Raw genomic sequence first — 25,804 nt, 5'->3', positions numbered from 1 at the left:
CAGCACAGCACTCTGGTCCAGTTAGTCTGTTAATCCATTACACTACTGAACTAGATATTTTACTTGCCAGAAACTATGAAGACAAGTACTCCTAAAACAGACCAGATATTTCCCTCTCAAAATCTACAGAAATAACCCAGGACGATTTTAACTCCCCCCCGCCCCCATCCTTATCTACAAACAAAAGCATATAATAATTACAATAATAAGCAGCTTAATGAGATATTTTACATTTGAAAGAAGAAATCAGTAACTTTCATATTTGGAAGAGCTAGTTTGAAGATTAATTCAGTGAGCTAGTCTATAATATGCTATCATGCATTAAGCTGTCTAGAGTGAAAAACTACCACCACCTACAGGATTGGGGCTTGATGTAGTTGCTTAAATTGCATGAAACTTTTTCCTAGAGGAAAAATAAGTCTTAGACTAATCAATCTTTTCATTAAACTTTTAAAAATCCTCACCTGCGAATCCAGAAGAGGAAAGGAGGTTTTTACTTACCAAGTGCTCCAGTTTCCTTCTGCGAAGAGGTGGCTGCTCCATCAGCACAGAGTCTGCCAGGACATTGAGTGTGACCTCAACATTAGCAAGCACAGAGTGGAGAGGACTGTTGTCTCCAACTCCACCCATACCACTGAGGGCTGACTCAACATTCTCCGACCACGCAATCTGGGCTGACAGGACAACAAGCTGAGCCTGTGTAACAAAAATCCTCATCAGATAGTTTTCCTCACTGAAGTAACCAAGCTGCAGTATGCTTAAGTGTTCCATATTGATACCTGGTATTTGTCAATCCAAGAGATGTAGACTGCTGGATCAATTGAAGTTGCTTTTCCAAAGATTTCTACTTCAGTAACAGATTCTGCAAGCAATTTAGCAAGGGTCACTCTCATTTCTTTTTCAACAAGAGTGAGCCACTCATTGATCTTGGGATGTTCTGTGATGGAGACAGGTGTTTTGAACAGCACCTGCAAGAATTAGGTTTAAGTCAGCCCACATTCACTTATTTTCAGAATTTTATTTAAAAAGAAACACTGCAGCTATACCTCCTCTCCTTCACGTGAGGATATCCCAAGAACCACAGAATTATCTTCATTGAGAATAATGCTAGAAACGCCAGCAAACATCTTCTTGAAGTGTTTCTGCAGCTTAGCAACATTTTTGCTGTTTCCAATGATTTCAAGTAAGTCTTCATCACCAACAAAATAAAACCTAATAATTACATAAAATTAGATCTATATCAGAACTCCAACTATCACTTTTAATTTATTTATGCTTCATAGATGGCTACTATACGGGAGTAATTGACACTCATTTCCCCAACACTGCAAGAGTGCATGAACCATAAATTTCCTAGAAGTTATACTTCAGTTCCAAGATTAAGCCTCAGTTCATGTGGTCTGTACCACACAAAAGTGTATACATGCTCCATACCGTGGATCGTTTTCTTTACCTAGCCATCCCTGAAATACCCACAGTAGAGCTTGGGATTGAATTAAGTCTATTAGGCAGGGAGAACTCCCACTCAGTACCTCCCTCACCCTTACTCTCTCATGCTAAGTGACAAACTAGTTGAGGACTACAGGTAAGTCAGAACCAATGACTTAAATACTGGATTGTGACAGTTTAGACACTGTCCTTCAATCAAATGCCAGAATTAAGCAGTTCAAAATAGAACCTGTAAGTTTACAGAAATCAGCTGCAATGGCTCCTTAAGCAACATCTGAATCCTACAAACAGCCACAGATGAGTAAGTAAGTAAAGTTTTAGTCCCACTTCCTGAGAAGTGGCTATAACCAAATTCTGTATTTAGACAACACAGATTTAAGTGGTCGTAACGTCTTATATATATGCAATACATAAAAATTGGCAGAGGCTTTACAGAACAGTACACCAATTCCTGCACAGAAACATCAAGTCACTTTACTTCAAGAGTCAACTAAAGTCAACTTCTTACCGAGGGAAAGAGGACCTCTCCCTTTCCAAGTATTCTCCCAGTGCCTTCTGTATCTTCCCAAGCAAGTCTGCCAGTCTCTCTAATGACCTCTGCACACCCTGAATGTTAAGAACATCCATCACAAGTGGAGATTTGGACACCTTTTTCATGAGTGCCAAAAATTCAGTGCTGATGCTGCAAGTAAAATAACACAGTACATTAGTGCAAACTCAGTAACCACAGGCCTGCAGAACACCAAAGTTATTTGTCTCTAAATGACCACTGCCTCTCTAATTGTTGCAGCTGTCCTACGGAACACAAGGCTAAATTCCCCAAATAGCTCTTCATCTACCTCATGTCCACAACAACAAAAATCTAACTTCTTTGCAATGTTCAATCTATCAATTCCACTCCTGAAGGTCTACTTTTCTTCATTTCCTGAAGAGATGCATCATCTGATTCTTTGATCTGACTAGAAGTGTGCGGAATGAATAAGGATGACCAGAGCAACTTAAAGCAGAGGAAGAAAACGACGTTTGAAGGATGAGACTAAAGGCTGTGGCAACAGAAATCAGCCTGCTTCTTGCAGCCACAATGCCAGAAAAATCCTTGAGGTAGGTGACTGGAACTAGCAAGAAGAAACACCTGAATCCTAATTATCTTCTAAAAATTGTACATCAGCCTGTTTATTATAAACCTTTTTCTGTCATAGTTGTCTACATGCACCTCTTACCGTATTTGTTTGCTTGATGAACTTACATCTACAGCAGGGCTGTAATCCAGCAGGACCAGGTAAGAATATAGTTAGTATTTCAACTTAGAGAGTACTACACCGAAGTCATGAAGTTGCAGCCCTGTCCACATGGTGCCCCAAGGGAGGCAAGAAAAGAACAAAGCAATTAAAAAGTTACCTCTGGAACCGCTGGGTCTCCACAGGCAGCAAGTGCTTGATGTCTGCACTACCAGTAAAGATACCCTCCAGGTAGACCCATCGCCTTTGGACATCTATCCAGACATCAAAGAGTGCCATGATACGGTTCAGCTTATCTTCCCAGCTAAGGGCATCTTCCTCAAACACCTAAAGTTTAAACGCTGCATTATATTCATTTTAATAGCATCAGGAGTTTGACTGCTAATAATTATTAGTGGAAAAAGTTGTCTAGGAGTTACAAAGTATGCATATGCAATTAATTGTCTGTCAAGTTAAATAGTGAATATAGTCCCTGCTGACAAATATATAAACTAAACAACAGAAGGCGGCAGAATTAAATGAAGATTCTTTAGCTTTGTTCTCCATTTTACCTTGTAGTATGGCGATAGCTTCATAGCGGACACGCTGTTAATGTGCTCTTTTACTTTGTTGAAAAGGTCATCCCATCCACGAATCAAACGACATTTATTCTGGTAATTGACCAAGTCCAGCTCATAAGTGTTCCACACTTCTCTTATCTGAAGAAAAAAAATGTTTAAGATATGATATCAATCATTTCTGCTCCAACATAGTTACCAAGTAGAAATGTATTACAGTAATCAGATTTTACTTTTTTTAGCCAAGGATTCTGGGTTTATGCTCAAGCTTTTGTTAAAAATATTGAGAATATGATGCAGTTAGGTAAAACTTAAACAAGGTCGGATCTTTGCTGTCATTATCAAGGACTGCTTTTCCCAAATAATGCAAGTCTCATCAGAGGAAGCTTACATAGCTTTACGCTGCTTCCCAAAACAGGAGTGTTCCATGGAGTCTCAGCACTTGTATCAACAGCTTAGATTGACAAGTTTACTACACAAATGTCAACCACCCGACAGCAAGCCTTTGATTTGCTAATATGTGCATACATACAAGAGCTGATACTAGCCTGTTTCAAGAACTCTTCCAAAGCCATCTCTCCCTGAGCCACAAGCAGTACATCTTTGACGATTGCTTCATTTCTCTGTAAATCGACATCCCAGATCTGACCCAGGGTCAATTCTGAGACAACCCAGTTAACGTGAAGCCTCTTCATCAGCTGTTTCCAGTGACGATCTTTAAGTGCCTCAGATTTCAGTTCAATAACTAACATGTTTATCTACAGAAGACAAGAAAGCAAGTTACATCCTTGAACTTGAACTATAAAATATATGCATTATAGAAATGAGTACAGCTTACCTTCATGTAGCCCTTCAGAAGTCTCTGAACATACTCATAGGAGGCATACTGTCGTAAGCGGGCAGGGAAGTTTTTCAGTTGGTTCAGCAGACCATCTAAGTTTTGTCGAAGCTGTCAGTAACATAAAAGCAATGAAATCTTTCTCTGCAAGTGCTGTGCACATAGTTGTACAAGTTTAAAGTTGTCTATATATTTTTATAGAAACCTCTCGCTAATAAGATATTATCGACAGTACAGCTCTTTTAGTGTTATACATATTTGCATAAGATGTGGTTACTCTGTAGCTGAGAATGTAATTTTATTCTTCTGATTAAGATTTATGACATAGTATTGTCACAGTTTATGGCTTAGTGTTCCTACTGCTCTCTACATCCTGAGCATTGAACTAAAACTGATGCTGTTCATCCAACCATATAATTAAGTTTCCCTAATGCGGTCCAACAGCCTATTTAAAAACAGCACAGTTTCTTCTCTGTAGATGCAGTCCAATCTCAATTTCAAAACTACTGGAATTGCATAAATCCCCTACAAGATTACTTAAGTTGTGACAAACCCTGTGCATTTTTTTTAGCTTAGCATGAGAAGAAACATGCTCACAAGATACTGAAAAAGGTACCTAAACACTGAAAACAATCTGGAATATGACAATTGAGCATGTCTATCTCAAGAGGTCTAATTTCTAATTTGCATATATTTGCGATAGTTACATTGTTTATGTATACAGAAGTGAAGTACCTTGCGAGGCTGTACTGAAACCCAGGGTTGTTCCTTCATTTGATCAATCTGTTCCCAGACCTTAGAGAGTTCAGACCAGACGCCTTTGAGATCCTGCAACTCTTCAAGGGCTACCTATAGTAAAGAATGTATCAAACATCAGCAGTTATTCCCAATTTCTCCAAAGTCATTAGCATGGGGGAGTTAAACAGAATACTTTTAACATGTCAAAATCCTTCAGATAGCTTGCCAATTCAACAGAACTGCAACAGCAAGTGACCCAGATACGATTTTCGCATCTCAGGTCACATAATAGCTTCACAAGACTAAGACAGTCAAGGAAGAGATCACAGACAATCTCTTAAGGCTAGAACTGAACGAGTGTTGAGATTGTGTCTTGACACTAGTACATTGCAGGCTACAAGTCACTCTCTTAAGAGAGAGAGAGATGGAACTGAAATTTTTTTTATCTGAAACCGACACGAAGTTGTGTGAGCAGGTTGTACCTGGACACGCTCTTCACTGCCACTCAGTAGTCCTGTATCTGTTAGTTCCAGAGCTTCCTTGGCCTTTGCACACTTCTCACGATCATCCTTCAGCCTACCAAATTTTCCTTCGTAAATGGTAAGAGCTTGAAGAGCCTCTTCTGGACGCAGGTTTCCCTAAAGTTTGCACAGGATACGTTAATCCAAAAAGCCTACAATCAAGCTGAAGCCAAGTTAAAAGCAAGGACTAAATACTAAATGTTGGTTTGTCTCATTATTTTTCCATTTTCAGTTTGCTGACAATAAGGCTACATACTAATCCAGAATAAGTCTCACCCCACTTTTACATGCAGTTTTTGGCTTTACTAAATATCACTTGGGGGGGGGAGAGAAAGTAAAAAAGCAGCTTGCTTCTGAATCCTCCTACATACACACCTCTGACATATCCCTTGTTTCAGCCAAAGCTTTATTAGTAACTGAAGTAATCTTGCTTTTTGCACCTAACGGAGGTCTACATTTGAAGGGTAAATTTCCCTCTGCTACCCCCCCCTCCAAAAATCAACACATTGGCAAGTATTATAGAACCCTCAAAAAGACTTTTACCATCATCTAAAATGAAAAACTGCAAAAAAGCATAAAAATAAACTGCCTACTTCTGATTGAATGCGGAGAATCTACCTCATTTGCTGAATGAGTATTAATCATCACTACTTACTGTTACGGGCTTTGTTTTCTCCCAGTCTGTTAGCAAGTCAGTTGTTCGGCTCTCCACTGCACGATCCTCTTGAACTATCTTCATCTGCAAATTTGCTACTTGTTGTTGAATGGCAGAATCCTTTCTACGCATGATGTCATTAAAGGCACCCCATTCTCCTTCAATGTTGTCAATGTACAGCCAAGAGGATGGAAACTGGAACCTTTGTTTCTCAAGCAAGCGCTGACCATTACGATAAAGCTACAAGAGACAGTGGTTGTAAGTTAAAAAGATAAAACTAACTTAAGTTGCAAGGCTAAATACTCAACATATTTTAACAAGCACTCACTATAGTTCACAGGATTCCTCAGGATATGAAGTTCAAGTCTGTTCTCAAGAGAACTTGAACATCATGAAGCTGCACCTTAAGAGCTAAGCCTGATATTTCCAGAAGTAAGAATCATTAGCAAGACAACATACCTCAACTTGCTTTTCAAACTGCTTGATTTTACGTTTCAAGGACTGCACGTACGTGATGAACGTCACTGCATCTGATGTGCTGGCAGTGTCCACTGAATGCTGCTCCAGTTCTTGACGGGACTGTTTGGGGCACAAATCAGTGTTTTAGAAGTCTAGAATAATTGATCTGAAAGTGAAAAACTGGAATTTGGACTTGTCTTACCTTAGAAATTTGTGAATGAAACTCTGTCATATTCTGACCAAGCATTTGGCCAAATTTGCTGAGCACTTCCTTGTGCCAGGAGTCATACTTCAAGTTTACCTTTGATTGTACCTACAATTGAATAAAATTACATAATATTAATTTGTCGGCCTTGCTATTTTCTGTTATACACCCATTCTGAAAATCAATGCATTTATCACAAACAATAACTACAATTTCTTACCTTGCCATAGTCTATGACAACAGGTCCAAATTCCTTTCTGGTTTCTGCATTGTCGAATGTTCCTCTTGCCTTTCTTATCTGAACTAAAAGGGCTTGCCACTTATTCAGGTCTTCTCCAAGACGGTTGTATATGTTTTCAGCCTGCATATCCCACAGACACTGGTACTGCAGCCAAACCTAATTGAGGTATTTCACAAACAACGTTCAGAACTTCTCCAGCATATTTCGAAAGACATGTGTCCCTCCAACCCCCAGGAAAACTGAGAGAAAAGTCCATGTGCATTTTCGCTGTAGCATTATGTGGTGCCAGCCTCCTACCTTGACATACTGCTCCACTTCAGTCACAATTCCCATGACAGCAGAGTACGACTCCTCTAGAGCCGCAGGGCCATCAGGCATCCTTGTCAATGCATTACGATAGAATTTCTCTTCCTCAGACAGCTCATAATGCACTCCGACCTAAGAACCACAATTATACATTAATTTCTAGGGCACTCAGATTCAGTCCTAGAGCAACACAATAAGATATCGAGCGCAATTAATTGCAAAGTGAAAATAATTTCTCAGACTTAGATACAGCTTCATTACACTTACCTGATATCTCTGACTTTGAATTCTTGGTAGCGACAGGATTACCATCTTCCAAGAAAACATTTCTTGATAAAGTTTGTATCTACACTCTTCAATTGGTGGATTCAAGTATATCACCTGGTTGGTTATTCTTAGTTCATGTACAATGTTCTGCAGAAACAGTAAACACACTCAGTTTTACTGGCAAACACTACTCCATGTAGACAAGAATTTTGGACTTCAAGAAGTAGCAAACACTTTTGAAAAATCAGCTTGCACTTAAATGGGACGAGGCAAGTATTCCTCCAAAACCAGATGCAGAAGAAATATTTATCTCCCATATAAGCCTTAGATATAATTCTTGCATCAAGTAATTGACAGTAAGGAAAAAAACCAAAAACAAACAAAAAACCCCCCCACAACAAAACTTACTTTGATCTTGGGTTCGCCACCGGGCTTATGGCTCACTTGAGGAGCGTCTGTATCCATGTCAACTTCTGCTTTGTCATCTGCTTGTCCAAGAAGAACTTGGGTCCAGGCCCTCAGTCCAGCTTGCAAACGAACACCCAGGATTCTTTCAATCTAAAGAAAATAAGCCACATTAGAGGAAAAAGCTGCATGTTCACTGCATAAAGATCCCCACTATTGATATATTCTGACACCAGGCACACTATAGTGCCTTAAAGAGCCAAATACTCCTTTACTAAGTCATTAAAGAGGTTTAAAGGTTTTGGCAAATTTTCACTGAGCATCAGTTCAAAGCTTCTCCTGTCCTCATGGATTTCAATGGAATTAAACAATTTTAACTGCTTTGAAGTTGGCCTAGTGTCCAGTAACCTGAAACTTAACTCAAGAGGCAGAACAAAACAATATGAAGGCAGTAAGTCTTTGCTACCGGCATAGTAAGTTTTCACCACCCTTTATCCACCTCGCTCCCCAGCACCTTCTAGGCAGTCAAGCTGTATCAAACTTTTTTCTTCAAAGGACAAAACTCCCCTTGAATTAATTGATCCCAAAAGTCAACAGCTAAAACCAAACAGGTCTTGCATCTTCTGCATACCGAAAACGCACTGAAATTTTCAGAGAATGGGGAGACAGAATTTTCCCTAGGTGACTATGAAGAATATAATCAAAAAACATTTTGCACGCGATTGAAGTGTTTCCTTTAAATATATACTACTCCTTGATCTCAAACCTACCTCCATATCCAACTTATTGACCCAGATTGGCAAATTTGAATATGAATGAAGATTTAAGTCATCCACAGCTTTCTGAACCCTGTTCAATATTTCAGAGAAAGTCTTGTGATCATACATGCATGTTTCCAACGATCTCACTTCCAGGTCTATTTTCTCTTCAATAATGAGCAGATCATCCACCTGAAATGGTTTAGGAAAAATTGGATGTTTAGTTTGACAGGTTAGATAGAGGCAACAATAGTTATGCAGTAATGGTTAGTCACTCCTCTCTATTTAGATGCAGCAAGTCTATCGCTTTTAGTACTAAAAGATCCATTCAGCTGGCCAATTTGTGCCAACTCAATCAGCTACTTATCCAAAGAGCTACAGAATAGGTCATCAGCTACCCAATTCCACTTTTGGTTAACCACACGTAACTGAAGTATAAATGTAAAAATTTTGCAGAATTTGAAAGATAAAACAAACCTTTTCTTGGAAACTGAAGACAGTCTCGGCTAAGCGCTGTACATACGGATCAAGTTTGTATGATTCCCACACGAGTGCAATTCCTTCTGCAATCAAAGCCTGCACCTCTTTCTTCAGGCCAGCAACCAGAAGTGAGATAGTATTACGTTCTTCTACTTTCTCACATGTTCGTTCATATGTACGGACACTTTCAATGAGAGAAATAGCAAATGGATAGAGCTGGTTTGCTTGGTGAGCTTTGTTGACAATTGCTAATGGAACACGGAAACCAAGCCACTTCAGGTTTCGGACTTCTTTTGAAAGTGTAATTATTTCTGGGAGGAAGTTGACTTTCAGTTTCAGGACATTTCCAGTTCGACCTCTAACACGGGTGCTTTCAATGGTGAAAATACGACCAGACACACCAAGATTGCGTTGCTGAACTTTTCTTGCCCAGTCATCAAAGATCTCCTGAGTGTTGAGCTTCATACGAAAGCTATCTCCATCCTGCTTTAGCTTCTGACCTTCTACATGGTTCTCCCAACCTTTGCCAAGGACATCCTCAACACGCTTCATGTAAGCGGTGAGCTGTCTGTCAATCTGTTTTGCCCAAATTATAGACCCAGACACAGGAGGCAAGTCACGAACATGACTCATTTTACAAGCTTGACTCTGTGGGTATTGTACTTTAAATTTGTCATGAAGAGACTCAATATCATCTTTTACGCGCTGGATCAATTGTGTTTGATATTCACGAATGGCACCCCGAATGTGAGGTCTGACAAACAAGGCATTAAACCGAGAGAAGATTCTGAACATTTCATTGGCATTCTTTGCTGTACCAAGCTGGTCTCTCAAACGGGCAGTTATTCTTGTTTCAACTCTATCAATTCTTTCATCATATCGTTTCATTGCTGCCTCCCAGGCTTCTGTACCTTCTTTGGAAACATCTAACCCATCTACTTCCTTAACATTCTCATAAGCAAGATTGACTTCTTCAATTGCATTGGCATCTGCAGCATCGAAAAGGACTTCTGCTACTTTCATATCCTGTGGTTCAGGTACCTCTCCTTGATTTTGCTGGGCAACAGCAGTTACCTGCATTAGAATCACAGTTTAGTGAGTTGGATGCTTCAAAATTTACCTACAAATAGCTAAACACAGCCTGTTCTAACAAGCATTGCAAAAATCTACAAATTAGTACCAAACCCTTAAAAAACTTTCAGTCATGTTTCAGATTTAAGTTCCACTAGCACTGGGGCAACACAGTTACTTTACAAACTTCCACTACTGTGCAGCATAATCTCATTTACCACTGTGGTTTAGCCAAGCTCAAGTATTTACACATTTATTAATCTCCTCTATGTTATGTCTGGACTTGCTGTGTCTATTCACAGGAGCATGGTCATGTAGTATGTGAGGTACGTCAGAATTAAAGCTAAGTCTATCAGCAAGGGTTCAAAACTAGACTGTTTTTGGAAGCAGAAAGTGAAACAATGTTAATTAGTTTTGTGTTGGTAACTTTTTAAAGCAACAGTGAACACTCTTGAAGACTCTTAAGAAACCACACAGATTTTCTGTCTGATAACAACCAAGAATATTACCTGAGGTCGTAAGACTCTCACAATAACTGCCCTCAGCTGCTCATGCTGACGCCTGAATTTCCTCATTTGATCAAGACGACCTTGGAGTTTCCTATGAGCAGGATTGATACGCCACACCATCTTCAGGTTCTCTTCCCTTTTTCTTTTCACAATATCTCTCAGCAGAACTTGTAGCTTCTCATATTCATCATCCCAGGTTTGGAATACTTCAAAGCATGCAACCATTACCTGAAGAGAGTTTTAGAATAAGAACTTCAGCTCCCAAATGAAATACTTCCTGAAAGTCACTATTCAATGCAAAAATACAGCCACCAGTATCACAAAACCTTGAACATACCTTTTCAAACTCTTCATAGGCAACATGCATCAGTTTTCTGGTTCCCAACACTTTAAGTAGCTGAGAGCTCAGATCTCTCGAAATAGCTTCCACTAAACGCAATGCCCTTTGGATTGGGTATTTTGTGTTTCTGATTTTTCTCAAATGGGTAAATATTGCAACAAGGGCCTGCCTTATTTTGTCCAGCTCAGTAGCAGACAGCAGGTCATTCAGTGGAAAGTCTTTCATCAGTGGATTATAGTCATTCACGGTTTCCAGAGCCTGTTTTAGACCTAAATGTAATAGAAAAGATTTTGAATATAACTTTTCATTTCATTAATCAAATCTGTAGCTTTAACTAGACCAACATTACTCTAAACAGCATTGTTCTCTGTACCACAACGTTCAAGTTTCATAACAGCTTAAGTTCCGTAGGACATTTGTGAAAAGTTTTATTGAACAGACATTTTACCTGTGTCTGTATCAAAGCTGACAGTTGCATGAAAACGTTTGCCATGTTTTAGAATATCCAGAGTCAGAAGAACTTCTGGACTTTCACGTTTTTCCTGAATGCGATACAGAGCCCGTTCCAAATTTAACCAGAAGCTTATCTCCTGTAATGCAGTGCCTGATGCAGGATCTCGATCTAATTTGGTCACCTTAAAAATAATAGAGAGAAAGAGAAGGGAGGAAGAAAAGCATTTAATTTATATGCTTCAACTGTAAAAACTTGCTCTATTACTAAATAGAATTGAAATACATAACATCTACTAGGTTTTAATAATCCAACCTCAGACAGTTGTGGCACTTGTTCTGTGAGAAGCATAGGAACTGCAGCGCAACAAGAGTCAAAGTTTAATTCCAATGGTCCTAAAGGTTGGTTTTAGGACCTTCATATAATATCTTCAGCATAGCCTAAAAAGATCACCTGTCCACTTTCCTGATCAGTGTCTGTATTCTGGTCAATGACAGATGAGCCAGGCAAGAAAACAAACGTTTTATGCTCTGGAGTAAGAAAAGGCAGCACTGTTCCATGAGCAATAGGTGTTTACTGTGCCCATGGAGGAAAAAAAGCCAGAGTAGTATCTGAGATGTTATTTCTGAGTGACAGCAGAAGAACAGCAGAGTTCTTTCAAAAAGTAAGAGGCAGGAGTGCAAGAGATTACAAGATAGGACTGGAGCAACTGTTCTGAAGTGGTTGTGGATGCACCTGGGGAAATAACAAAACAAACCGACAAGACCTGTTTCTCTCAATCTCGTGTAAAGATTTGAACAATAGTTACAAAATTCACAAGGTTACTGCCAGTTACTTGAGTCTATTACAATAGAGGTAAAATAGTCATGCTCTCAGCTACTTGCAGAACAATTTAGACTAGACTCCAAATTTAGACTAATTAGACTTCGTCTAATTTAGACTAGAGTCTGGTGACTCAGAAAACTGGTCTCAGATCCTCAGAGTAACCTGCATGGAGCAGTACTTTACCAGTTGAACTGTGAAGAAGATACAAAGTACTACATGGAAGTTCTTATGGCATAGTCTAGTACTTGGTTTGTTTTTTGTTTTTTTTTTTCTTCACCTTTTGTATCTCTCTAATCCAGCGGTTGACTCCAGATTGTAGCTGATTGAGGAATAATGGATCCTCAGCCTTCTCACCAAAATCTGTAACCTTTGGTTTTTCTCCACGTTCATAACACTGCTTGGCAACATTAGTAATGGTTGCATGAATTGGCAGACTAATCTCTGGAATTTCAATATTCTGCTGCAGATGCAAGAGGCCCATTTCAAGTTCTGCAATCTTTTTCTCGACCGAAGGAGCCATCTTATCTCCATCCCTGAAAAAGCAGATATGTTTCTTTATAAGAAACTAAAACAAAACCCATACACAACACATTTAACCCATCTGAACTACTTCCCCAGAGTCAGCAACAGCATCATATGCAACTGTGTGCTTAAACAATTTCACATGACTTGCCTTGAACAGTCACTGTTATTTTTTTCATTAAACACCTACTTTAATTCACTAGCAGAGAAGTACATTATTTATACTGAATTACCTGTCTGCTTTGCCAGATTCTCTGATATAGGACTTGAAAAAGGGAGCAACAGCATTGCTAATGAAAGAGTGTAATGTTTCATAGGGAGAATCTTCACTGAGAGTGAGTACTCTCAGTTGGGAAGACACTGGTTTGTCGGCATCAATCACTGGTGTACGCTTAATGAATGCCAGGCTGCAGAACAGAGAAGAGAGTTACCAACTAAACATTTAAAACTTAAGTGAAAGAATAGCTTTAATCCAACTGCAAGTTTAGGTCACAGGAGTCAAACGCTAATCTGCATCATCATACTTTATAATCTTTCTTCTAAGAGACTTGAACACAAGTCTTCCAGTAAATACATCTTTATACTTCAGTAATGAGCCAAACTTAGCTATCAACAAGGACTCTGCAGTATGGGCACACTAAAGAGGCACACATCTTACAAAGCTTCACAGTCAAATATGCATTAAGGTAAGTGACAAATATGTAAGTCAGACATAACCAAAGATTATTGAACCCAAGTTGTGTATGTTAATTTGCATGTATGCCAAATTAATAAGAATTTGTTTCTTTAACCTCACAGCTAGAAGTCCTAAGTCCATTCCTTTCAGCCTCATGATACACCCTTGTTTTATCAGAGCCTCCACCTTGAAAAGCTATTGCCCTGCCCAAATAAAAACACTGCATGAAACACTAGGTAAATTGGAGGTACGTTTGTAGGTAAAGTAGGTAAATCTGCTTGTGTAGGTTTTGCATTCATAGGGTAGAAATGTCAAGATCCATTTTACTAACTCACCTGTTTGATTTTATTCCATAATGAATGTCAGTGCTGATACTGTAGGAAATGAACTCTTTTTCCTCTTCTCCTTCATCTCCCACATCCTCTGCAAAAAATATGCTATGTAAGAAATATTTTATTTCTAAGGCATCTGCCACTCTCTCTCAACCATCTTCTGCTATTACCAGACTATTTTCTAACCTTTAATTTCTACACCAACTTAATTAACTAAATTAAGTTATATTTAGCTTTGCAATATCCCTCAGATTCAGAGTGGGTTCACTGATTTTTAACAAAACTCCATTAACTTTTTTAGGTTGTTGTAATGTTTTATAATTAACTTGCTATAAAAAACAATAACTCACATTTTAAGAGAGAAACCTTCTGCAATACAGAATGTGCATTTATTTGTAGAGATATGCCGCCAGGATAACTACACTTCAGCGAGAACATTAAACAGTTGCTTTTTTGTTTTAAAGGTTGCTTTGTATTTTCAGACTTTTTCTTTGAAAGTGATTTGGAAATTGAAGTCTCTGAACAAAAAAAACTCCCAACAAAACAAAAACCCAAGCCAAGGGAAGCACTCAGGCATTACCACAGCCAATGTATCACAGATGATGTAATTGCTGGGGATGCAGGCAGTTGTGCTGCAATGCAGTGATTTCGGTGCAGAAGGTTACTCCCTGTTGGGGGACACACTCTGACTGGACACATGACAGTGGACTCTCATCCTGCTCTGATTTCATTTGGCCCTTCATAGGAGATACAGCCTTAGGGTGTCACATTCGTGATCCCCAGCACCAGAAGCCTGGTCACAGAACAGCACTGCACTAGACACCACAGGAACCCGTATGACAGCTGTTGGCAGGCTGTGTATCTAGTGATACCACATAGCAGTTTTCATTACTCAGAAATATGGCTTCTATTTTATTGTATTTGTAATCAATAATTTACTTTATACTATCTAGTCCATGCACAAGTTTCAGTAAGAATATTGTTTTTAATAGTATCAGAGAAAACAAGATCTCCATATGCTGCTGGAGGTTCTGAATCTGTTAAGTTTGAAGACTGGCTGTCAATCAGAAAATCCACTCTCCCCAAGTAACTGCTATTAAACCAGAAGACATTGATGGAAATGCCTTCTGCTCATAGTAAATTAGTATTTAGCTTCTAAAACACGTAATAAGTGTCTCAATTTGTTTTTAACCATACATATATAACAATATCTATGCGACAAGCCTGGAGCTAACTGATCACCACTATCTTTCATTACTTCTAACCTGAACGAAGGATAAACAACCTCATGCGCCAGACATAAGAGAAATTTAGAAATCATCTGCATAGCCTATTAACATCCAATAGATTTTCTTTAAATCTTGGTAAACACTGTATCGTGAATTCATAAAGACTGTTATTCTTTTTTTCCCCTCTAGAAAATTCTACTGTTATCTCTGCTGAAAAAGAAGTCTCAAACTTTGGAAGGGGAAGGAGAATAATCAGAGGAAATAGGCATAAGATAAACAAAGATAGGATATTTTAAGCAATATCTTAAGTTCACAGTGAATAGACAACGAGTAGAAGAACCTTCTTCATGTTTCCCTCAGTGTGCAGCAACTGCAGGGCATATATCCCGTATCTTACACTGCGGCTGTTGACATGTTAAATAATGCAATATGAAGTATGACTATATTAAGATTTGATACACATCTACAGGGACTGAAACAACAGCACACTAGGAGTAGAGATCCAGAAGTTTAATATTAAAATTTTGCAAGCTCAGAATGGCAGGCATGTAGCCATATACAGACTGTAGGTCTCATTTAATACTAAAGGTCTGTGTTATTAATGAGCCTAGTTATATTTTATTATCATTCATTAGGCTGGATTCTGTGACAGTAAGTGCCTATTTAGCAACGGATTTGTTGACAATAAAAGTCATTTTCGAAATAAATAAGAGTCAGTAACAGCAGCATGTAAACACCAAAGATGTTTCTCAAGTCAGTGTCAACTTAGCTGTAGTATTTAACACAGCATTTGATGAGGTTGCCGAGAACCGTTTACAAGCAGCATGGCCACCAGGTTTTGCTAACTAAACAAAGACACCGCAACGTCTCCATCTTGATTTATGAACTTCGGAGTCTTGCTAATTAACCATGGAATAACGCTTTTTATAGGCTGATTCAGTGTGTGTGTCGTGTCGTCGTCCCCCCCCCCCCCCCTTTTTCTCCAGGGTTCTGGGGGTTTTTTTGTTCTGTTTCTGACCAGTTATCTGCCTTGCCATGAAGCAGGTCATTTCCCCAGCAGAAAGGAGGCGGCAGTAGGAAGTGCCTACAGCCTACTGACGAAGCATTTTCGGTGCCTTTCCAGCCAGGACAGGCTACAGTCGCAGCACACGAAGCACCCGCGCCCACATCCAGCCCACAGCCCCGCCGTGCCTCTGCCCCGAGGCCGCTGAGCGGCGTCAGCTCAGGCCCCAGACCCGGAGCACTGAGAATAACGGGGGAGGTCGGGCCAGGCGGCGGCAGCCGGCGCGGGATCCGCCCGCTGAGGCAGGCCCTTGCGGCCGCGGCCACCGCCCTCGCGTAACACCGAGCCCCGCGGAGCGGCGCGGCGGCAGCGCGCCTCTCTACCCCCGGAGACGGGCCGCACCCGCAGTGCGGCAGGCCGGCACCTCCCCGGCCGGGGCCGTGCGTGAGGCGGAGAGTCCCCGCAGCCCCCGTGGCGGGCGGGGGAGCGCCCCTCCCACCCCGCGGCAGGGCGGCGGCTCGAGGCAGGCAGCGGCGGGCGCCGCCGCCATTTTGACAGCGCGGCGGCCGCCCGGCTCTCGCCTCACCTTTGAGGGTGGAGCGCTCCACCAGGACCGTGTGGACCTGCGGGTCGGAGAGGAACTTGCGCATATGCTCCACGGCGCCCTTCTCCTCCAGCGCCGCCTCCAGCACCGCCGGGGCTTCGCCGCCGTCCTCCAGCAGCAGCGGCACCAGCTTGCGCAGGTGCTTCTGCAGCACCGACACGTCGGCCACGTTCTGCACCGCCGAGCCCGACACCTCCATGCCGCCTTCCTCGCCGCCGGGGCCGCCGCCCCCACCGCCGCCGGAGTCGGACATGCCGAGGCAGGGACGCCGAGAGGCGCGCCGCGCTCCGCCCGCTCAGCCGCCGCCCCGGCACTGGCCCGCCCGCCGCGCTGCAAGCGACGCCTCGCCGCCGCGGGGGAGCCTGGGAAAAGCAGTCCGCCACGCCCCCCGCCGCTGGGCCGAGGGGGCGGCTCCCGGTCCTGGCGCGGCTCCGCCCACCTCCCGGCAGCCTCCAGGCGGCGCGGCGGCGTTCGAGGGCAAAAGGGCGGCAACACCACACCACACCGCACCGCACCCCCCCGGCAATGCGGCCGCTCTGCAGCCCCGCTCGGGCAGCGGCCGCTTCCCCGCCTCTCCCCCCCCCCCAGTCGCATTTAACGCATGTTTTATTCGAGTAGTTTCTTCTGCAAGGAGGGCGCGGTAGCTGAACGGCAAGGGAAAGGGAAAAGCCGCCCTCCCCCCCCGCGCCGCCGCCCCCTGCCCTCAGCTCCCTGGCAGCGCAGCCCGGGTGAGGTGTGTTCTGCTACTGCCGCCCCGTTACCTGGAAGATAAAGCAGCCCCGGGGCTCATTTGTCCAAAGAAGAAAAATGTTTATTCCACGTGAAACACAAAGCCAGAAGCCATAAGAACAGGTGGTACAAACGACATTTTTCCAGGAACAAAGCAGCAGGCCAGCTTGTCACCATCCGGGGCAGATTAGACACGGCTTCTCTTCAGCGAAGAGCAACCCCCGACCCTTTTACCTTGGGCGCTTTACATACCCAGCTCATCCAGCTAGCCCTGCTACTTACAGTTTAATGAATCCATTAATCCCAGTCTTTTGTGAGGCTGTTTCCCAAAAGCATAGGACATAAAGAACAGAGGAGGGACTGGAAGCACAGCAGTGAGAAGGGGACTTTTCCTTCAGAATCTCATTTCATTTTTAAAACTCCTAAAAGCTCTTTTACAGCTGCCACATACGTGCCTGGCATATCCCAGTGTATATGTTTGACTGATCCAAGGTATTAGATGAGTTTAGCTCACTGCTACCAAGATGGACAATCCTGTTCTTCCTTGCCCAAACCAGTCCCCTCCCTCCCCTAGTCCTGGCTGGTATTTGAATGCGCCTGGGAGAGGGGAGGCAGCAGCGAAGTTCCAGAGCAACTCCACTGACTCCCAAAAAGTACACTGGGGCCGTTGGGCGACCCACAGACTGAAAACTCCAGTTTTTGTTCATATGGAGGTGGAGAAGGGGATGTCACCCAAAAAAGAAAAACAAGCAAACAAACCGTACAAACTGCCTCTGAACGCCACATGCATTTCCTCAGGTGGATACACAGTCAAATGCAGAAGGACCCTCAGGCCCAGGATCTGTTCAAATGTACTGCACAAGAAACAAGGAAGCTGAGGTAGGATATCCTGCCTGACAAAGGAAGTCCTGACCTGTAAGCCACTACGCAAGTGTAACTCAACATTAAAGCGTGTATGTCCAGCTAGGATACTAGGAATCCCGAAAGCCCAGCCACATACCCCAGCTCCTCCATTTCTACCAGGGAAAAAAGTATGCCTACGCTCAAGTAGGCTCCTAAGGGGTTTAGGAGTCCAGTTTAACTTTGAAAAACCACTGATTTCTTAAATAACAGAAATCTCAAACCTTCTTCTCTGGAAGGAAAATGATCTGTTCAGCAACCAAGTTTCAACCACAAGCACCAGAACTGATAGTGGTGATTCACTGAAAACCGATCAAAACCATTTAATCCCTCCCCTTCCCCCCCTTCTTATTAGAAAGGTAAATTTTATTTTTGATGAAGAAAAACAGCGGTAGATACTCATCTGAAATCTCTATTTACAGAATATAGTTACTGAGATAGTGTTTACTACAACACTCACCTATTTCCATTTTCCGAAGTCTAGTTTGCTCACACCCTATCATTCTTCTACAGGCAGGTTATGTTTTAGGATTACATTTCATATGAAAAAAAGAACTATCTTTGCTAAGCTGTCTGAATTCCACCAAGGCTACCCCATATCTAGTCCTGCCTGACTGCCTTCCAGTGGGGGGAGAATTATCTACTTCTTACATCCATGTAGTGTCAGTACAGGCCAAGCATCCAAAAAACACAGGTTAAATTAACACCCTGGCCTTCAGGATGTTCGTTAAAAGGGTGTTGATAATACTCTTAAGCAACCTAGATACGTCTCGAGTGTAAATTGGCTCAAGCTATGGTCCAAGTGCTAGCATGCTCATTCTTCTAGAACAGCTGTCATCTGCTGCACCAAAATGTCACAAAATTTTTGTAGCTTACACAGCAAGATACAATATTTCCTTACTGTAAAATTGCTGCCAGGAAAACATACAAATAAGGAAAGTAGAGTAAGGAAGTAAGGAGAAGAAAGCAGGACAGAGATAAGAAATAAGAACTGAAGTAATTATTTATATATATTGCTGCTGAATTGCAAAGGAAGTAGGGTCAAAAACCCCCAACAAGTCTTATCTTACTGTAGGTTTGCAAAACAGAAATACTCCATGTACGACAAGACTTTATGATACAAAGAACAAGTCTAGGATTCTGGTATTTAAATGCTAGGCTACTTCCAACTAAAAGCCAGTGTAGGTAAGACACTTTGTATTCCTTTAATCACTTTTCTTGGATACACAAGGGACCTGGCCCTTCTCACAGGTATGTGAGAAGCCATTGAAATCAGCCATCCAAAAGGCAAGATTGCCAATACGACACATTTCCCCTATAATTCAACTAAAAAGAAGTATTTCAGAGAATCAGAATGAGAACTAGGACTTGTCAAGACAGACAAGATTTGCTCCTGGCAAATGCCATACAACATATGTAGCAAGAAAAACTTTTGCTTAAGTTATAAAAGAAACAACTTCAGCAAAAAAAGACATCTTTTTTTCTTTCTTTTTCCTATATTTAATAGTAATTTGGTAGTATTTGAGATGAAAAAACAAAGCAAAAACCCTAAACAAGTAACAATCAGAGCAAATCACTTGCTTTCCCATCTCTAATCCTCTTGCATCTCTGATTATACAGCCAGAGTACTAGAAAAATTACTATGGTAAGGCCTTCATGCTAGCGTGGACCCTCTTAGTATGGTCGTCTGGATCACAAAATTGCCTAAAATAGCTTGAGGCAATTACGTAAATATCCTTCTCCCCCTCGTAGCAAAGCAAGCCCTCTCCCCTCAGCGCCATAGGGTAAATGCTTATGTAACCTCATGTTTTGTGTGGACAGTCCTCCACTTGTGCGGGAGCGAATGCAGTCCCACTATGACTGGGTTCAGAGAAAGCCAGCTGCAGTCATGCTGCTCTTCAGTTATGTGAGGAAGGAATAATGTATTATCTTCTTTAGCTCCACAGTAAATTCTCCCTTGGGAAATTTTTCATACAAAATTTTTAACTACATCAAAGTTTTATTTTATAAGGTAAAGACAGCTCAAGCCAAGTCTCATCATATAAAAGAAACTATAATCCAGGGAGACAGTGATATAGTAATTAGAATGGTATTTCTTAATTAGCTATATGCAGTCAGAGTCTCCACAATCATTACACACAGCAAGAACAAGATCCAAGGAGCAGAAATGCTCGACTTTTAGGTGGGTGATGCATAATGGGATCCAGAACAATACTCGGGATAACCTGGAATCGTAGCTATCTCCTGTAAGTACATTTGTACTAAAATAGTTTCCATAAAGCAAACCAACAAACCTCCAAACACAAGCATACTTGTGCTACACTAGCACCTTCCTTTCCACTTCTAAAAAGCCAAACCAAGCAAGCAATGCCAAAAAAGGCTGTTGGTCAAAGCCCCTAAGCTTAATTCCCTTAGAGAGAAAGGATTAAAGTTCGCTTCCTGAACATGCTTGCAACTCAATAAGGTATTTATATAGGAAAAAATCTCACTACTGTATTTTAAAACATTATATTTTGAGACTTATTTGACCCTAATTTTGTAAACTGAACACTGAATCCTCAGTTGTTTCAATATCTAGTTTTTGATTTGTGATTACGCTTAGGAGTCCATGTGATGAGTTTACTTCTGAGCTCACGCAGAAAACTCTTCCTTCTTTCAGTATGCAAAGGCTTCATTTGTAACTCAAATCTTACATTTATAACTCAAGTCAATAGTCAGATATTGATCCCAGGCTTACACCCCCCCCCAACTCCCCCCCCACTTATTGAAAGTCAGCTTTATGTGAGTAATTTCCTTAGTTCTTTTGAAGACTTTTATGGATTCCAGAGGGAAGACAATTCCTACTGCAGACTTAAGTCTTTTCCTACATCCTTGCCACCTGACCATGTATCCCCTACCACATTATAATCCCTGATTTTATGGCTACTTTGCTTGAAGCCTGTCAATATAGAAGCGTTACAGGGTGTCCTGGTTTCAGCTGGGATAGAGTTAATTTTCTTCATAGTAGCTGGTATAGTGTTATGTTTTGGATTTAGTATGAGAATAATGTTGATAACACACTGATGTTTTTATAGTTGTTGCTAAGTAGTGCTTATACTAAGTCAAGGATTTTTCAGCTTCTCATGGCCAGCCAGCAGGAAGGCTGGAGGGGCACAAGAAGTTGGGAGGGGACACAGCCAGGACAGCTGACCCGAACTGGCCAAAGGGATATTCTATACCATATGACATCATGCCCAGTATATAAACTGGGGGGAGTTGGCCGGGAGGCGCGGATCGCTGCTTGGGGACTGGCTGAGCATCGGTCAGCAGGTGGTGAGCAACTGCATTGTGCATCACTTGTCTTTCTTGGGTTATATTTCACTCTCTTTTTATCCTCCTTTTCATTACAATTATTATTACATTTTATTTTTTATTTCAATTATTAAACCGTTATCTCAATCCACAAGTTTTACTTGTTTTCGATTCTCCTCCTCATCCCACAGGCGGGGGGGCGGGGCGGAGTGAGCAAGCAGCTGCACAGTGCTTAGCTGCTGGCTGGGGTTAAACCTCAACACAGGGGAAAATACTATGGTATGAAAGGTGTGTCTTTCATAGCTGTAGATTGGAGATTTATCAAAATCCTTTCAGTACTGATAGTTGTTCTAAAAGTTAAGTCTGCTTTTTCTACTGAATATCTATTATTCCCATTTTTTTACTAATGGTCTTTCCATAAAGTTTTTTCTTTTGTGAAATTTGTAAAATTATTTTAATTTGTACAGCTGATTCTGCAAACAATGATAATCTGAACACACCCCCAAATGCCCTGTGCTAAATTTAGTTTCATGATGAGCAAGTAAAATTCACATGTTCTTTATTTGTCCATATAATACACCCTTTTTTTTTTTTTAAGTTTTAAAATTAGATAAAAGCATATTAAATGGCAGGTGTATGAAGTTCTTCAGAAACAATGCCAGAACAAAAAATTGAATTACAAAATGTTAAAAAATATGTAGGTACATTTGAACTTAACATTCCACTAACACATAATGTTACAGATATTGTCTAATGAAAAATAATTGTGCCACTTACCTATTTTTGCTGTTTCTAGGAACTTTTTATTCTGTACATAGGACGATTCTGTACAAAATATGAAGTCTACATTTTTATTACTTATTACCATAAAACAAGGTACAATGTATGTACAATATTAAAATGAAGCCATACTAAAGCCACACTAAAAAGACACTTGTAATATTACTTTTGACATTCCTGATGTACAGGTGTAATTTTGGAAAATGGGGGAAGGTGTCAGACATAGAACTTTATGAAGAACAACAGTCACCAAAATTCTACTTTGATTTTTCTTTTTACTTTGGATGTATTATTTTTAGAATGGTTTAGTACAGGATTATAAGAAGTATATAAATATTGATAATAAACATGCTAAACCATTAGTGATGACAGATTTTGGAATATTGCCTAAGCAAATGTTCAGTGGCCCAAAACTTCAAATACGAATTTATGGTGAACTTTAAGCCTTTAAAAATACCATAATATTTCCCTTTTTGGTGAGTGTTTATCTTCAATAAAGAACAGAAATAAAATCTAGACAGTGAAAGATGTTCTTATACGTTGAGCATCACACAATCAATCAAACATTGATATACAGTTTTTTTTTTTCCTTGGGTAACGTAAGAATAATTCCTTTCAGCAACCTCTTGCACAAACATACTGAACACCCAAAATCAAAGGTAACTGATAATCTACCAGCTAAAGATGGAAGTTCAAACAATGGTATATCAAAGTACATAGACACTGCTTTACACAATTAAAAAAGCACCCTTTTTCCCTCAAAAGGAGAAGGCATCTTTAAACTGTTTTAATATAGTTTATCCTAATGGTAAAGCATATTCTTTTTCAAGTTTTACAGGAAATGTTTTCAGACACAGTGGACATTCCACTTAAAGGTTGGGTTGGTCTTGAAATTTAGTTGTTGTAAGCCAATATTCAGCACCCACAATTTTCTTCCAATAGACAACGTAACAAATATTGGAAATTGAATGTTAAATGCAACCAACAAACAGCAGGCACTACATCAGCACAAGGTTACTATGAATGTCTGCTTTGTGCAATTTTTTTTTTTTTTTTTAATGGATGCAGGAGACATTATACTTCCTTAAAAAGTAAAACAAAACTATTTTTAAAGAAGCCACGTTTTTATCTCTTTATGCATCAAGACATTAAACATTAAGTTATATCATGTTACTGCCAGAGACAAAAGAAACTAATCACCCATTCAGAATAGCAGAACACATTTTAAACAGCTTGTAAGCAGGATAAGTAAGTCAAAATACTGGCCACCCTGAGAGAAATCAAATATTGAAGACAAAGCACTATATTTTTAAAGAGATTTTCCTCCCGTGCTTTTCCATCTACAACAAAAAGCTCATTACATGCAAGTAATCTTGTGGAATATATAGCAGCATTTGAAGATCATCAGCAACTCAGATGCATTTTCAGTTCACTTGTGAGGTGTATTTGCAGCACATGTGCTCTTTACAACAACAACAAAAAATATTTTCACGGTAAAATTATGGTCACTATCTCCTCAGCTTTTAGACTCATTTAAAAAGAAGCAGAATGGAATTCAAGGGTCTCTTCTGTTTCTTATTTTAATAAGCTTGTGATGTTGTGTTTCCTGAAAGGTTATGTTCATCTTTCAGATAAAAACTGATGCAACTGAAATCAGGCATAGTATCTGCCACAGAATATTGAACTCCTAGAGCCCAAGAAAAATGCTGAGTATTAAAAGCTCAGATAAGGGAGAAAACAGTGAAAGAGTATTTTATTGACTTGAAAAAACTTAAAATGAAATTTTATATTCAGTCTATTCCCAGTCATAGTAAACAAATTTTCATTTTAGGAAAAATTCTTCTACCAGTTCATATCTGGAATACTGGTGCTGTATTATACACTAAAGACTGGAACATATGGCTTTAAATATACATAAAGTATTAGGACATGGTATATATAGATATATATCTTTATCCTAAGTAAAGGAGAAATAAATTTACAGAATTCTTAGAAAGGAATGATGATTGAGGATTGTCACGGAAGTTACCAGTTTGTAAGCCATGTTTCATAATATGAAAGAATAACTGTGTATTTTCAAAACTGCTGGTATATTACAAGACAGCAATAATGTGGAAACAACTGTAAAGTTGAGAAATCCTAGAAAAAGTTTAATACTTAAATTTGAAATAATTTTAATTTTGAAAACACTCATCATTAGTACCAACTATTGGTCATTCACTTAGATGGAAAGAGTTTATAGAATGCTTTTCTCAAATATGACTATAAAAACTGCATGTTATCAGCTAGCTGATACTATGATAACACCTCCAGGAAATTGTGTCCACTTGATTACAGTCAACCCAATATTCTGCATATGGAATTGGGTAATTTACCATTGTTTGAACTACTAATCTTGAGCTGCATACTCTATTAAGTTATTGCCTACAGAACTGGGTTGAAGAAAGCTTTGACTTTGTGTGTAACTGATTGGTATGGCACAAAAATAAGTTCTACTGTAGAACTGAGTCCAGGAAAAAAACTTTTTCTCCAAAATAATATTTCACTGTAATAGTTTAATGCCCATCATGTGATATTAATTCATCAGCTCTGCAATGTGATTCCAAGGCTTTCATGGTATAGATATCCTGAGGCAGTTCTGACTTGCGTCGCACAAGAGGACGATCTTTTTTCTGATCTTTCTGTGCCTGAAATAAAAATAGAACAAAGTTGGTCAAAAATATTAATGACTAAACAATTACTTAAAAACATTTCTTGCACAGTGTGTTCACTTATGGGAAAACAATAAAAAACATATAGGAAAGAGCGTATACTTTCTCCTCTTTTCCCCACCAGCTACCCAGTTTCAAGTCTTGAAACCATTTTTTCGCTAAGAAGAAAAATTAGAAACAACTAACAAATTCTAAGCTATTAGCAATCATGACATTACTACCACAATTATCACTTGATAACATTTTTAAAAATAAAATTATCATCTTTTCACTTATTTTTCATTTTCTATCTCTCTACATGTAAGATAAATGATTTTAAGTTTTTTCCATGCTTCTAATTACTTGCACTATTCACGTATCTGAAAATTTAAGGTTCTGCTGTATTATTTTACTGATGCGCTCTCAAAACCAGACAGTATTCTGATAAAAGTATCTTTAAACTATATAATGGTGTCTTTATATAGCTCCCATGTCTGTCTCACATACCCTAATTTGCCTGTTAGATCAATGTTGTTTATTCATGTTCTTCTACAAAGAAGTCCTTATAAAAACTGACTGGCTTTTACTTAGCCATTGATTTACTAGCATGTTCAAAAAGTTAGTAAGTCATGGTGGTCAAATTTTGTCGTAGTAAAGAGCATTCACTAAAAACGCTCACATAGTCTGGTACAGAAAAAAATTCCTGGTCTACTTTCCTCAGTCATTCCATCACCT

The 25,804-nt window shown here is 40.0% G+C and overlaps 2 protein-coding genes across 6 annotated transcripts in view; both read right to left on the bottom strand.

Moving 5' to 3' along the window:
- Positions 1 to 16,932, bottom strand: part of DYNC1H1 (dynein cytoplasmic 1 heavy chain 1) — a 49,463-nt gene extending 32,531 nt beyond the window's left edge. For all 3 annotated transcript variants that reach the window (XR_007766527.1, XM_050897735.1, XM_050897734.1), the window contains exons 1-26: positions 16,662 to 16,932; positions 13,847 to 13,934; positions 13,069 to 13,242; positions 12,591 to 12,846; positions 11,486 to 11,672; positions 11,035 to 11,306; positions 10,698 to 10,925; positions 9,115 to 10,191; positions 8,650 to 8,829; positions 7,883 to 8,032; positions 7,475 to 7,621; positions 7,199 to 7,339; positions 6,881 to 7,057; positions 6,658 to 6,768; positions 6,456 to 6,575; positions 5,997 to 6,236; positions 5,303 to 5,458; positions 4,818 to 4,931; positions 4,083 to 4,193; positions 3,793 to 4,002; positions 3,239 to 3,385; positions 2,848 to 3,014; positions 1,958 to 2,131; positions 1,047 to 1,212; positions 780 to 968; positions 502 to 696 (exon numbers count right to left, since the gene is read on the bottom strand). Coding sequence is in view for 2 of the 3 variants with exons in the window: in XM_050897735.1 (XP_050753692.1) it covers positions 502 to 696; positions 780 to 968; positions 1,047 to 1,212; positions 1,958 to 2,131; positions 2,848 to 3,014; positions 3,239 to 3,385; positions 3,793 to 4,002; positions 4,083 to 4,193; positions 4,818 to 4,931; positions 5,303 to 5,458; positions 5,997 to 6,236; positions 6,456 to 6,575; positions 6,658 to 6,768; positions 6,881 to 7,057; positions 7,199 to 7,339; positions 7,475 to 7,621; positions 7,883 to 8,032; positions 8,650 to 8,829; positions 9,115 to 10,191; positions 10,698 to 10,925; positions 11,035 to 11,306; positions 11,486 to 11,672; positions 12,591 to 12,846; positions 13,069 to 13,242; positions 13,847 to 13,934; positions 16,662 to 16,932 (5,448 nt within the window). In the remaining variant the exon portion in view is untranslated. The remainder of the gene's footprint in view (positions 1 to 501; positions 697 to 779; positions 969 to 1,046; positions 1,213 to 1,957; positions 2,132 to 2,847; positions 3,015 to 3,238; positions 3,386 to 3,792; positions 4,003 to 4,082; positions 4,194 to 4,817; positions 4,932 to 5,302; positions 5,459 to 5,996; positions 6,237 to 6,455; positions 6,576 to 6,657; positions 6,769 to 6,880; positions 7,058 to 7,198; positions 7,340 to 7,474; positions 7,622 to 7,882; positions 8,033 to 8,649; positions 8,830 to 9,114; positions 10,192 to 10,697; positions 10,926 to 11,034; positions 11,307 to 11,485; positions 11,673 to 12,590; positions 12,847 to 13,068; positions 13,243 to 13,846; positions 13,935 to 16,661) is intronic.
- A 5,504-nt stretch (positions 16,933 to 22,436) lies between these two features.
- PPP2R5C (protein phosphatase 2 regulatory subunit B'gamma) overlaps positions 22,437 to 25,804 on the bottom strand; it is an 84,966-nt gene continuing 81,598 nt past the window's right edge. For all 3 annotated transcript variants that reach the window (XM_050897743.1, XM_050897744.1, XM_050897747.1), the window contains one exon: positions 22,437 to 25,066. In XM_050897743.1, coding sequence (XP_050753700.1) covers positions 24,935 to 25,066 — 132 coding nt within the window. In that variant the 3' untranslated portion in view covers positions 22,437 to 24,934. The remainder of the gene's footprint in view (positions 25,067 to 25,804) is intronic.

This window comes from Gymnogyps californianus, chromosome 5 (genome assembly GCF_018139145.2).
Source record: "Gymnogyps californianus isolate 813 chromosome 5, ASM1813914v2, whole genome shotgun sequence".
Lineage (NCBI taxonomy): Eukaryota > Metazoa > Chordata > Aves > Accipitriformes > Cathartidae > Gymnogyps > Gymnogyps californianus.
This window is presented reverse-complemented; position numbering and strand designations above follow the sequence as displayed.